The 15,152-nt window shown below is 32.5% G+C and overlaps 1 protein-coding gene across 1 annotated transcript; it reads left to right on the plus strand.

Moving 5' to 3' along the window:
• Positions 1-5,503, plus strand: LOC130815283 (peroxiredoxin-2F, mitochondrial). The gene is made up of 5 exons (XM_057681698.1): positions 1-389; positions 479-508; positions 2,291-2,449; positions 4,870-4,964; positions 5,087-5,503. The coding sequence occupies exons 1-5, from the start codon at positions 183-185 to the stop codon at positions 5,190-5,192; spliced, it is 597 nt and encodes a 198-aa protein (XP_057537681.1). The 5' UTR covers positions 1-182; the 3' UTR covers positions 5,193-5,503.
• Positions 5,504-15,152: the final 9,649 nt, after the last annotated feature.

Here is a 15,152-nt window from a genome sequence, read left to right on the forward strand (position 1 = left end):
TCAAATAGAGATAGAGATTCAATGACCGAAACAGACGAACATTTGCCCGAAGCCCCGAAGTCTTAACGATCAAATAAGCCGTAAACCCCGGAGGGTGGAGATTATTGGAGAAGAGAAAGAGTCCCTAAACACCTTTTTATCTAACTTTCTCGTATACTTCCACAAGGCTTGAATAATCAACAATGGCGTCAAGGCCAATTAAGCTATCATCCATGCTCAAACCTCTCATTGGAGAGCTTAAATTTGCTGCATCTAGGGCTTTTGCTTCCATTTCTGTCGGATCTGACATCGTATCTTCCGCACCCAATGTTTCTCTCGCTAAAGCTCGCACCTATGATGAGGGAGTCTCTTCCAAATTCGCTACTACTCCTTTGCAGGACATTTTTAAGGTCTCTTTCGTTTTTAGTGTTTTTCGCTTCTTATTTGTTTGCACATTTTTCAATTTTGATATTGATTTTTGTTTAATTTTATATCTCAGGGGAAGAAAGTTGTCATCTTCGGTTTACCTGTAAGCAATTTTTGGTCTATCATTTTGAATGTAGTAGCATTGATATGGTGATTTATCATATTGGAATTTAAGGGTTTTTCTAGATTGTCTTGTTGTTAGAACTTTTCACATTGACCTATTAAGTCAATGTATTATTTATTCTTTATCGCTCTGAAATGTTCGGCTGCAAAGTTTACAAAAATTTTCCTAGGATAATTATTGTTTCACAAATTCTGATAAAAGTAATACTTGCAAGGTTTCTGACCAAAGTAGAATGGTTGATGATTCTAGGTCTGGTAACAAAAATATTGCAGAATGTCATGGTAAATGATATCTTGTGGTCGAGTACAATTCATGTTAAAACAGCGTACATATTTCAGTTTTGCTGTCTTAAACATTTGAATGAGGGCAGTGAATTTTCTTGGCATGATTGGCCAAAGCAATTATCTTAAATAAACTAAGGTATAAAATGCAATAAGGTTATATATTTTTGTGCGGATTGTTTCTTTGTCTCACCTCTGTCCATGATGTGGTTGGATCCACATCAAGGTCCAACTTTTACTAAATGTTTTTGAGTCCCTGAATGTCCAAGTTTATAAGCATAAAAAGTACCCCACAAATATGAATTGCAAGGTGCAACAAGGGATGACTTGTTGAACTATGTAAAGGAAGTATGCTTAATTAATTTTACTTCATTAGTTTTCAAGTCTTGAGTAACATAGGTAAGGGACTTGGTTTGATATCCAAAACGTCATGACTCAAATGTTAGTTTTAATCAAGTTAACTTATGACTTCGTTTCTCCATATTGTACTTGGAAAAGAGCATGAATTCACCTAGATAAGGTTTTTCGTAATTAATTTAGATTTTAGTGAGCTTCAAATATCTTGTAATTTTAGTTGGTGATTTTTTTTTAGAAATACTTCCTTGTTTCATCATTCATGAAGTCATAGTTCATTTTTATATTCACCACAAACTCAAAACATGACTTTTTTTTCCTTATGTTTTGACTAATACTGATTTAGCCAGCTTGAAATGAACTAATTTCTTGTTGGAATCAGGTCCAGATAACTGTAGTGACCTAGAAGTTTTAATAACCGGAGTAAATGGAGCATAGGTCTAGCTCCTCTTGGTAACTTGGTATTGGGATAGAGGTCTACTGGATACTATTTTGTATTTCGCAGAGTGACATATAAATATGAAATCTATAACCCCAGAGTCTCCTGAATTAGGAGGGAAAATTCCTGCATTCGTGCATGAGTTATAAGGGAGATGACTCAAAAGATAGCAATGCTAGGGTGTGATGATTTGTTTATTATGCTGAACCTACAGATGTCTCCAAATCACAAATATGGCATATACAATGCCCCAACTTTTCAAGCCTTGTAATCATCCGGTTTATATTGTCTCAACCTACTACTGATGGTTAACTCTCATGAGTAGTGCTCTTCCCCTAATGTATGTAGTGAATTCCCGAAACTTGTTTTACATGGCTGCTTGTTCTTGTATCATCCTTTGGATCCTTGAATTTTAGCCTTGGTATATCCTCATACTTTTTAGTTATTTTTCTAAGACTGATGACTATTTGACGAAAGTAAAACTCTCTTAATTTATTACATGGATGCTAATATATAATGGTTTGACGAGTGATTTAATATATCTTGAAAGTATTTTTGGGTGATTAATAAAAACTAATAACATTTCTCTCCCTTTTTAGTCTGTCATGCTGTACTAGGAAACTTTAGTAGTGCTAAAGTAATGTCATGCTGGTAGTGTGCCAGATTTAACAATGTGCCGAATTCCAGGGTGCATTTACTGGAGTTTGTTCCGCTCAGCATGTTCCAAGTTACAAGAGTAACATCGACAAATTTAAGGCAAAAGGGATTGAATCCGTAGTTTGTGTTTCTGTAAATGATCCTTATGTGATGCACGGATGGGCCGAGAAACTTGAAGCTAAAGAGGCTGTAAGTTACTGCGTGTTCTTGTCATATTCTATTGTAATGGTTTTGAGTTCTTCAGCTCTCTTTTAATAATAATGCTGTTATCTCTGTATCTTAATGGCTTTGCATTAGAAAAATAACCATGATGTGCTGTGCATGAACTGCAACATGATGATCTGAGAAGCTCAAGGCATTGATGGACTTTTGTTTCCTAGTTACTCCCAAGTTGATTGCACTATGTGTGTAACACATGGAAGTTTCCTTTTATAATGCTTGGACTACTTGTGTAGGAAATGGTTACGTCTTGGCTAATTTATGGAACATTTTCTTAGTTTCAGTCCAAGATGAAGTGTCACTGTCCTTAATTTAGAAACTGTGAGCCTGCCTCCTTGTAACATGTTACCTCTCTAAATGATCGCTATTCGCTACATTGTTTGACATTTTGCTGAAGTATGACAAGTTCCATACTTGGGAAACCCTTCCCTGTGTTTCACTACCAAACCCTTCCAATGTTCATTGGTATTAACTTTAAGCATAAGCGTGCAGTCATACCTTTGTCCTTGATTGAGGAAGTCATTGGAAAGGGAGGTTTTGGTTTGGATCTGATGACTTGGATTTGCGATGAGAGCTTTGAGGCATTTGTGTTGATAGACAGATAATTCAGTCATATATAATATTTCATGATATCATGAAAGGCTAATAAACACATCACTGCTTTTTGTGAGCCGCAAACAATGGCAAAGCCATAATATTTTTTCGGAGGGGCTAAAAACTAAACAGTAAACATCAACTTTTCTTTGTTTATAGAAGGGAAATTCGACATGTAGACCTCGACCATTTAAAAGTTCATTTTAAGCAAACTAATAGTTAGAAAGATTTTCAATGTTCTTTTTTTAATAAAAAAAAATGTTTTTGTTTTTGTTTTAATCCTAAATTAAGCTCCTCCTTTACACTCTCACCACACTCCCTCTTTCTTTCATCTACTGTCTAGATCACCCACCTTTTTGAACATCACTCTACGGTCTACAACGTCTGTCACAACCCAACATATACCATTGACCACTTGATACTACCCACCCTAAGAGCCGAACACCCGGTTCACCTGTTTGAACCTCGTAAACAATTGGTCAAACCGCAGACTTGTTTAATAAATTAATAACTCCGAAACCTTAATCCTATATTCAGGTTTGTGGTACCTAAAGAAAAATGTTGAAGTGGATCGATGGAGATCAATCACCCCTATCTGGTCCAGCTCTTGATTGCTTTGATCTAATGAAGCCAGAGGAGTGTAATAGAAACGGATGCTTTTTCAGTGGACTATAAATTTTCTCACCATTGACCATCCTTCTCTTCGCTTTGTTATGTAGATGTCATACATTCGAGAAAATTTCAGATTGCCTGATTGAGTTGCATAATTTCGCTGGAACATGCTTTTGTTTTCTTTTGTGGGCACCACAGGAGCATCCCTATAATTTAATAGACTTTTGTTTACACTACATCCACATCAAAGAATCTGTTCAGGATACTCCTCATTAATTTTTCTCTCTGAAGATAAAGTCAGATCAGAATGCCAATTCGTATCATGGCTTTCAGTTGTGAGCCAGGTTGGCTTGATAGAGGATCCTCTTTCTGTTAACATCAACCCTGATCAACAGAAGCTGGACAACTGTTGAGGTGATGTTGCTATCATTTGGTTTATGGTTTGATCAAAGTGCTTGTTCGGCTCGTGAAGATTGATTTTGGCAAGGGTGGATGTGGTTTCTTGCCCAATTTTGGTGGGTTGAGAGGTCAGTTGGTGGCTGACAGGTGGTTTCTGAGTTGTGAGAGTTTAGGGTTGGCATTTGGTTGACTATGAGTTGGGGTGACTGGAATGTTCTTTTTAGGTGTATAGAAGTTCAAAATCAGCATATTTTCTTTCTAATATGTTAAATATTTAGCTGTCTCTTTAACAGACTTTAGGTATTAAGCTCATGAAACTTTTTGGTTATTGAATGGAAGACATTTTGTCTAAAATAGAACTTACAAAATTTAGGGGTCACGATGTGGATTTTCCCTGAAGTAGAGAAGACACTTGGATGGAGAATGAAACTCATTTCAAACAGTTCCTTCTGAACAAGCACGCGATCTTGCAACCACTCAAGTAATGCTTATTGCTGCACATGTCCTTACAAGGTTCCCCTTTTCTCAGCCATTGGCCTCAAAAAAACATAGTTACCCAGCTATGCATAAACTTCGCTGCATTTCCTTTCTTTTTCTACTCATAAATGATTAGCAAATCATTTTTGATAATACTGGTTGATTGAACTTTCCATTTCTCCATTATCTTTCTAATCGACTGTTTATTGGTAATGATGTCTGTGTGTGCAGTAATAGTTCCTAATTGTTGTTGCCGGTATTATTCGCAGAATAGGCCTAAAAGTTTAATGAATGTTTATGATTCACAGATTGAATTTTACGGGGATTTTGATGCTAGTTTCCACAAGAGCTTGGACCTAACAATCGACCTCTCCGTAGCTTTGCTTGGAACTCGCTCTCACAGGTATGATGCTTCTGCACTTTTCTGAGCTTGTGGGGACTGTGGACCCCATTTTAGTTTATTATTTGTTGTCGGTTCTGTCCGCACTCCTCACTGACTGTTCCGGATTCTGCTGTGACATACAGATGGTCAGCTTATGTGGAGGATGGCAAAATCAAGGTTCTGAACGTGGAAGAAGCCCCATCTGAGTTCAAAGTCTCCAGTGGCGATCATATGCTAGCTCAGCTCTGATCGAGTTTGCAATCATCTTTTCTCTAAGTAGTCAATAAAGTTCCAAATGTTCAATAAGCTCTACTATAAACTAAACTTGACGCTACAAATCGATTTCACTATCTTAGTGAAAGCCTAACGGAGACAAGACATTAGTAAGTCGAACATCTGTGCTTTGGTTATGCGAGTTTGTAGTTTTTTGGGTTTTTTTTTTTTTTCAAATAATGAAGAGAAAACAAGGTTGAAATTTGATTGTAGCAGTTTTGAGAAAAATATCATGGTGGGTTGTATTGAATTGTTTATAAAATCATACATCATCATTATATCCGGTATATCCCGCCCATAAAAAACTATAATCAGGGTCTGGGGAAGGAAGGACGACGGCAACTGATACTTATAAAGTAGAGCGCGGCCATAGAGTCTCTCGACTCGAGAAAGAATAGGAGCAGTTTCTACAACGGCTAGAGCCGAGTGAGGCTGAAGCTGACTTTGTAGGTTTGCATCGTATTGCCTAGGCGTGACCCTTAAACATAAAAAGATATTTATAAAATCATACAATATTATAATTTTACTGCTAAATGACAAATGGCAGTCTAACAGTCATTTTGCCAAATGCAGCAAAATTACTGGTCAATTAAAATTGACATGGCAGTTTTATAGTTGTTTGCAGTGTAATTTGAAATTAACGCAATTTTTGCAAGATTGCTTACATTGTTTCTACTTTCTATAAGAAAACCATAGAATAATTACAATATATACTATACAATGAGAAAATATTTAGAGCATATGTTATACAATCAGAATTATTAGATTTTTTCTATAATGAAAAGCATAGAATTTCACTTTTTCCTTTAATACAAAATACTCCTAAAATAAATATTTCAATTGGAATATTTAGTTTCTAGTAACATTACGAAAATTTCTTAGTAATTGCAATTATACAATAAGAATGATTAGATTGTTTTTATAATAAAAATTTAGTTTCCATTAAATAAAATGATACTTTTGGTAATTGAAATCATACAATCAAAATGATTAGATAATTCTATAATAAAAGACATAGAATTTCACTATTTCCTTCTTATACAGAATAACATAAATTAAATAATCAAAATAAATATTTTCAGTTTTAATATGAAACTTTCTTGGTAATTGCAATGAAAATATTTACTACAGTATATTTTTTTGTCCATAATGAATTATTGTTAAATTTTAAATATATTATAATATTTTATTTAAATTAATATAGTTTCATAATAATAATAATAATACACAATGTTATCTTTTATTTGTTTTTTATGACTCTGTTATTGAATCTTTTATTGAGTAATTGTGTTATAAACAATTTAAATATATTATTACATTTTAATTTAAATTACTATAATTTCTTAACGATAATACGCAACTATATTTTTATTATTTATTTATTGCTCTATTATTTATTTATTTATTGAGTTTTTATGTTGTTATATTAATTAAATATATTATTATTACCTTTTTTAAATTACTATAATTCTATAATGTTAAACTGAAATAAAATTTTTTATTATTTTTCTAGAAAATTTACTTAGAATAATTCAAATTTTTTACTGATTTTCTTCTATAATCTCAACTTTTGATAAAACATAATAATCCCAAATATAAGGTGTGTTTGCTAAGAATGTACCAAGGTAAACTCTTATCTATACAACAAGTCATTTTGCATAAAAAAATAAGTAAATATAAAATTAAATTATAGAAGTGGAAAATTTTAATAAAATTAAAAAGTAATAAAGTAAATTTTTTTTATTTTAACTTTTAATATTTAGTATTTTAAATTTTGATTTTATTTTTCTTTTTTGTTACAATTAACGTGCGAAAACCGGTCACCATTTAGACACCAATATTCTTGGGTAAGTGACCTTAAAATTGGGATTATTCATGATTAATCAAAAGTTGGGATTATTGTAGGAAAATTGTAACCGCCTCGAATTATGAAGGCAAACACTAATTGGAATTTAGTATTAATCAAGCGGAAGCTTACTTTTGTTAACACAATTAAGGGGTTACTTAAAGGTCAAACCAATATCCAAGTATAATACTTGAACCAAACCAAAGCAATATAACAGAAGTCTTAATTGTCCAAAATATATGAAAATTACAATCAAATCGAAATAAGTCCAAAGTTCAAATTACATCCTTAAAATAGTCTAAATCTAAACTAATAGTCTCTCAAATACAATAAAGAGATCTAAACAAAAGGGGAGTCATACTCCAACTCGGGTTCATCTTCCGCTCGCATATCCATTCTTCGTCGAGGTGCCATAGGGGTTTACTCTAAAAACAAAACCATTGGAAAAACATACAAAGCATAGTATCAGCAAAAAGGCTGAGTATAAGCACACTAGTGTCTGTCAAACAAGTTATTAAAACCTTTTTTTATTTGAGTGAATTCATTTTTAAATATGCTTTATCATTTGATAAATCATATTATCATTCAAACCCAGTTCAATGGCTCTATAGTCATTTCAAATTCTCATTTTTCATCATAAATCATAAGATCTCAATAGATCCAAATCAATTTTAAACTCATATCATAAGTTTACATGGGTACTTTGTGAGTCATCCTGTGACTCGTTTGGTACGGTCTACCGTCCGCGACATGTCCAGCAAATGTAACACAATGGTATTGTGAACAATACGAACTCAGCATTCGTGAGCCGTTTAATCATGCACATAACATTTGCTGTGGCATATGTACCCGCCATTCAGGCTAAAACATTGTATATAGTATATATCTTGTAATTTTAATAGCATTTGAAAGTCTAAAATATTAACTTTTTCCATATGATAAACATCTTTTATTTGCACATAGCAAAACATACTTTATTTGCGACTTAGCAAAATCAAATTATAATATTTCCCACATGGGTAAAACATGCTTAGCATAATCATATCATCAAACACAACCTTTGTATTATATTGGCACCACTAGCATGTATGGAAATGCATCGAAACAAAGAGTGATTAAAGTTCAATATGATTTTTCAAGGAAACCACTAAAATGTTTCGTTTCAATCCATCTTAAAGTAAATATAACTTAAAAGGGTTTTGAAATTCATTCAAAACAACTAGAATATGATTCATAAGTTTATAAAATCTGTATGACAGAAGATTTCATAAAACACTATTTTCTTAAACACGAGATAGTTTTGCCGGTAATAAAATCGATAATTGATTTACAAAATACATATTAATTCTCCAACAAGGCCCAAATTAATCAAGTAATTATAATACCTTATTTAAAATGAATTTAAGGTTGTCCCATCAGATTATAATTGGTTATGCGAATTTACAACGATCTTACTATTATTTTCGACAATTTAGGTATTTATCGTTATTTAAATGGTGTCTTAAATCCGTAAAATTTATAAACCATCTAAGTTAAACTTATTTTATACTACAAGGGAATTATAACAAAGTTCCAGGGGTCATGTAACATGTTTATTAGGCCATTTGAACTTATAAAAGTCATGTATGATGTTTTATTATTTTGTATAGACATTTTATCGATATATAGAATAAAATAGGTTTAAAATTATTTAAATCTGAATAAAATATTATAAAAATTATATGATATTCTAGAAGCTATTTTAAGGGGTATAAAATTTTAAATAACCATTAAAAATCATGTGGGGTATTTTAATAATTAATTCGTTATTTTACCGATAAACCGAATAAAATTTATTTATGTCCATATATGGTCACGAAAATCTATATAAATTTTTGAACATGTATCCACTATTTATACAAGTGTCTCATAAAAGTTTCATGTCTAAAAAATGTCATTTAGTATATATTTTATATTTTACCATTTTCAAACTTAACAATTATTAATAACCGAGTAAAATTTATTAAGGTCCTTAAATGTCAACGAAACCTGCCCAAAATTTTACCAATTTTACCTAATGTCCATATGAGTATGTGATAAAAATTTCAAGTCCATATGTCTTTGTTTAGTAATTATTTTATATTTTACCATTTTACAGTTTAACGATTATTCAAAAATCATGAAAAAATTCCAAACTAAATATATTCTGGCCAAATATTGTTGGAGAAATTATAATATATTTTTATTAATTATTTTTGATGATGAAGAGTTCATCTAATACCATGTTTTATAATAAGAGTATTTAACACCTTAAAATCTTTAAAAATATCAATTTAACGAATAATCTCAACAAAAAGTATCCAAGAAATTTTCTTAACATATAGCTACTGAAAATTTCTTTTAAAATAAATTTCATATATTTTCAAATTCATATAATCATTTCCATCACAAGAACTTTCACAAAGTAGTATTAAGCATGCCTTTAAACATACAATAATTTATAAAATCAACATGCATGATGCCCACAATAATAATACATGTAATAAATTATTCCATACTCAAATTTATCATTTTGACATCATTTTTCAAGATTTAAGAACTTCTCTTTGGAAATTTTATTGTTTAAAACAAGTTTATACACAAACTTTCCCAACTTGTTCTTAAATCCTTTAAAAATCACCCCATGTGAAATACCTCCAAGCCTATATAATTATTTCGTAAGCTTCCACGTAAGCTCTTACGCGTTCTTAGAAGTGGTTCTAAGTTTGGGTCCTTGCCCTTCAACTCTCAACTCCAAATCTTCAACTAAACATATTGCATTCATCCAAAAATCAATAATAATTTTGGATTTCTAACATGAACTTAACTTTCCCTAGTTAGAGTTTTTAGACTAATTCTTGTGATGATTTTAACATATTTGGAGTATACTTATTATGTTGAGCAACATACTTAGTTAAGTCCCATAATTTTACTTTAATCCTTTAAGTAGCAAAATTTATATGTTTGTGGAAATACATCTTCTTACTTTCTATTATGGCCGATTTTTATAGATTTATAAGTGATGATTTTCTTATTTTAGAGATAAAATACTCATTTTATAATGATCTTAGTTTATAGAAAGATTCATGTAAAAAAATATTTTACATGAACAAGTTTTAACAAAAACTAGTGGAATAAAGAAATAAACATAACTTACTCTATCTTTGGTGGATTTCTTCAAGTTTAGTGTCTATGAAAAGCTCTTAAGATGAAGATTATTTTTATGGGAGATTTGAGTTTATAAACATAAATTTTCAGAAGTTTTAGATGGATTATTGAAGAAGATTTGATGAGAAAAGAAGGCATGCATGTTTTTGCTAGGAATTGTAAGATTGAACTTCTATTGTGCTTATGAATGAATTTAGGAGTAAAATGAAGAGTGAAAGAAGGTTGATGGAGCTGAAAATTTGGACAAAAAATATGTCTTGATTTATCATGTTTGCATCATGCTTGTGATGGTGTTTTTGGGTAAGAACAAAAGGGGCTTTTGGTAGAGAGTTTGGTAGAGTGTGTAAGTGGGTTGAGGTGATCATGGGCGGCCCGGCCCACCGGCCCGAAAAAGTGAGGGTTTGGGTGTCAAAATATGGCCCGATGGGCGGGTTTGGGTAGAAAATAAGTGGCCCGATTTTTTTTGGGACGGGTTTGGGATTTGGTGTTTGGCCCGCGGGCCAGCCCGGCCCGGCCCGAAAAAGTGTGTGTTCATGATTTGCATTTTAAATTTGTTTTATATTATGTATAATATGTAACTATTGTATTTGATTATTTCAATTATTTTTAATTTGTGTTTTAAATTATGTATAATATGCAACAATTGTATTTGTAGTTTTGTGAATTTCTTTGTCTTTTTTGGTTTTATTTATTTTAGTTTTATATTTTTATTTTTTTGGTTATTTACAAATCACGGTGATTGATTAGAAATTATTAAATAAAAAAATGAGAGTTTTTAATTTAAAGCATTATTGATGAGTGCTTTAAGTTATGGTGAAATAATCATGGTTATCTTAAAATTAATTTAAAATAAAAAAATAGAAGAAATTGTTTGGTACAACACTGCAAGCAGCAGGAGGGAGGCAGGGACCATGAGTTTGTCATTTATATTGGCTGCTTCAATCTCTTTAGATTTTCAATACTTCATAATAGTACCTTTTAGATTGGATAAATAAATTTTACATAAAAATTTAAAAATTATAAAGTTATTTAAATTTTACATAATATATATAAATAATATATAACATAGGCCCGCAAAAGCCCGCAAGCCCGCAAAGCCCGCACAGTGCGGGTTTGGGCAAGAACTTTTTGGCCCGCACTTTGGCCCGGCCCGGCCAGGCCCGCATAAATGGACAGATTTTTGCCTCTCGGCCCGGCTCGAACCCGACCCGGCCCGGTGTTTGATCACCTCTAGTTTTGGGGCTAAAAAAGGGGTACTATTTCATGTAAGTGGGTAAAAATTGTTGTACATGTAACAAGATATGTAACTTGTATTTCATGTTTAAAAATCACTTGTATGTGTATGAAATATTTAATTTATTCTCAACATCGTTAAATAATATTTTCGGGTAAGTATTATATTTATCCCGAAATGTTATGGGTAGTTGCTCAACTTTAAGTTTTTACCTCCAAAATTTACGTAACTTGTTACACTTCATACCTACGTTACAAGTTGACAAGTTTCTAATCATCATAGAAATTTTTCAAATTACTATCATCACTAATTAACATTTAATTAGTAATGAACAAATATATAAAAAAAAAATAGGCGCTAAAAACGACTAATGAAATCTCATGAATAATACGATTGTTTCAAAAATCAATAAAACGTTGGATTATTCTAGATAATTTTTCTTATTTTCTATTACTTTACTCTAATTATTTATTAAGCTATTATATTTGTAATACCCCAAATTTAGCTTGAAAAAGGATTGACAGACTACTCATATCAACAAGGTGCATCTTCTTTTCTAGGGAGCCCATTTGTTAAGAACTCTACAGTTAAGCGTGCTTGGTAGGGAGCAATCTTAAGATGGGTGACCTCCTGAGAAGTGTTCCCGGGTGCGCGCGAGTGAGGCCAAAGTGTGCTGAAAAAACTTGTGTTGGTTTGTGGGGCCAGTCTACAGTCTCCATGAGTAGTCACCAGCGGTCCGAAGGGCTGGGGTGTTACAAATGGTATCAGAGCACCTAGCGGGGGAAAATATCCTAAAGTTACGGTCCAACGAGGACGTTGTATTCTTAAGTGGGGGTGAGTGTAATACCCCAGATTTAGCTTGAAAAAGAATTGATAGACTACTCATATCAACAAGGTGCATATTCTTTTCTAAGGAGCCCATTTGCTAAGAACTCCACAGTTAAGTGTGCTTGGTGGGGAGCAATCTTAGGATGGGTGACCTTCTGGGAAGTGCTCCCGGGTGCGCGCGAGTGAGGCCAAAGTGCGCTGGAAAGACTTGTGTTGGTTTGTGGGGCTAGTCTACAGTCTCCATGAGTAGTCACCAATGGTCCAAGGGGCCGGGGTGTTACAGTATTGTTGTAAACATTTTTAATATGTTATTACATTTTATATATTTTACTATAATTTTATAATGATAATATACAATTGCACAATAACTTAAAAAAATTCATTCTACAAAACTCTATGTGTTGCATGAGTTTTATACTAGTAAAATATAATCACAAATTAGTCTTAAACTAAATCTAGTTTTTTGAATCCATTCAATTAGATCTAAACAACAAAACAAACCAAGTTCGATAACTTTTAGCTATTCCTGTTAGAGACCGTCTACGACTTTAAAATAAAGAGTTTATATATCCATTAATTTGTATTAGTTGAGCTATTTAATCTATATCTGAAACACGTCTTATGGTAAGAATACCTCATATAAAATAATTATTCACTTAGACTTTTTAGAACAAATGCTATCAATTATTTATTCATAACTAGAATAAAAGATCTTGGTTTATAACTAAAAATTAGAAATGATTACAATCATGATGAGTGTGATAAAGAATATAATTAGATGTGAACTCAATTGTTTTCTCTTTAATTTGTATTTATTGTAATATTTAGTCCATATAATGAATGATTCTCTTAATTAGACCGTCTCTCACAAGAATTTGCGTCTGATTAATTATCACGACAATTCTTTGTGGGATTGACCCCTTACTTCCAAACTACATATGTATAGTTAAGAGGGTCATTTTGCATAAAGCATATGTGATTAGTAAATCATCACAAGGCTAGAGGTATTTCTTCAGTGTATATCGAGGCTATACGGGATATGTATGACAGCGTTTCGACTAACATCCAAACTCTGGTGGGGATAACAGAGCCTTTTCCCGTTAAAGTTGGACTACAATAGGGATCGGCTCTAAGCCCTTACATTTTTACTGTCATTATGGAAGAGATTTCTAAATCTATTTAGGAGACGGTACCGTGGTGCATGCTATTCGCTAACAACATAGTGCTGGTAGCAGAAACTAGAGAGGAGGTTAGTAATAAACTAGAAGGTAAAGAGTTGCGTATTAGTCGTACGAAGACCGAGTATTCGCGCTGTGACTTTAGCGGGACAACACCGGTAGGTGAACCAGAGATGTCCATTGATGAAGCAGTTAAAAGTACGACCAAGTACAAGTATTTGTGATCGATCATTCAAAGAGATGGGGAGATTGACGGAGATGTAAATCATCGTATACAAGCGGGTTGACTCAAGTGGCGAGCAGCCACCGCGTTGCTATGTGATAGGAAATTCCTAAGCAAGTTAAAAGGAAAATTCTATCGGGTGGTAATAAGACCGGCTCTGCTATATGGAAGCAAATGTTGGTCTGTAAAGAAGATTTTTGAACATAAGATGAAAGCTACTGAAATGCGCATGCTGAGGTGGATGTGTGGGCACACATTGCTGGATCGAATTAGAAACCAAGAGTTTAGGGACAAACTAGGGGTAACCCCTATTTCTGGAAAGTACGCGAAAATAGATTGAGGTGGTTTGGATATGTGCAGAAAAAGACTTTCGCCGCCCCTATAAGGAGGGTAGAAAACATTATAGTAGAGGGTATGAGGAGTCAAGGAAGACCCTAGAGAACTTGGGATGAGCAAATAAAAGTTGACTTACATGAGCTAAACCTCTCTGAGGGCCTGACTAGGGATAGGGGTAGTTGGAGGCGCCATATTTATGTTTTAGACTACTGATGTCCTTGTAGTTTACCTTTTGGTGTTCTCGTCTTCTTACTTCTCTTGTTTCTTATTATTAGTTTTTGTTTTTTGTAGTTGGTTCTTATTTATTCTATGTATATGCTTTTAATATATCTTTCTTGTGTAGCTACGTTTTCTTCTCTTCTTCTTCTTCTTCTTTCTTTTCTTCATCTTCTTCTTCCTTCTTTTTTCTCGAGCTAGGGGACTCCTTTGACCGCGTTCTTCTTTATGGGTATGAGTTGCCGTCGTCCTTCCCTCCCCAGACCCTATCCATAGTTTTTCTATTAGCGGGATACACTGGGTAGGATGATGATGATGATGAAATAATCACAAATTCAGGTTCGAGTAGTTACTTCATTCTCGAAGGGATAATAAGCTGAGATTCTTTTTTGAAAATTTTTGGCATTTTATAAAATTAATTTTCAAAATAAATTTCTTTTGTTTTGAGCTTATGATAAGCTAGCAAAATTATAACCTGGTCAAAAAGTCAAAAGAAAGAATTTATTCGTTAATCCTAACATTGAATTATATGAAATAGTTAAAAAAAATATTTAAAATATTTGTTCACTTGGTAACAATGAAAATATGTTATAATTTTTTTTAAAGAAAGTACCTATTATAAAAACATTAATAAAAAGTACCAAATTTGCAAAAAGTATAAGAAATATACCAAAATGCTAGAAAAATCTGTACATTCTATGATTCTAGAAATATAAACTGAACAAGTTTTTGTTATTATAACATACTCCTTCCGTTCTTTAAATTTGTTCTCAAATCTGCTTCTTTTTCCGAAAAGAGATCATAAATGAATGGAATTTTTCATCATTATAAAATTATTAGACTCCATAACGAAAGACTTTTATTCCCTTATTAATGCATGCAATTAAAT

The sequence above is a fragment of the Amaranthus tricolor genome, chromosome 6 (assembly GCF_026212465.1).
Source record: "Amaranthus tricolor cultivar Red isolate AtriRed21 chromosome 6, ASM2621246v1, whole genome shotgun sequence".
NCBI lineage: Eukaryota > Viridiplantae > Streptophyta > Magnoliopsida > Caryophyllales > Amaranthaceae > Amaranthus > Amaranthus tricolor.

What these genes read in the sequence shown, in the direction of transcription:
- LOC130815283 (XM_057681698.1), top strand. Translation starts at nt 183, where the DNA reads ATGGCGTCAAGGCCAATTAAGCTATCATCCATGCTCAAACCTCTCATT. An exon ending in CTTTGCAGGACATTTTTAAG is followed by an intron (nt 390 to 478) that starts GTCTCTTTCGTT and finishes TTTATATCTCAG; the next exon opens with GGGAAGAAAGTTGTCATCTT. An exon ending in AACTTGAAGCTAAAGAGGCT is followed by an intron (nt 2,450 to 4,869) that starts GTAAGTTACTGC and finishes TATGATTCACAG; the next exon opens with ATTGAATTTTACGGGGATTT.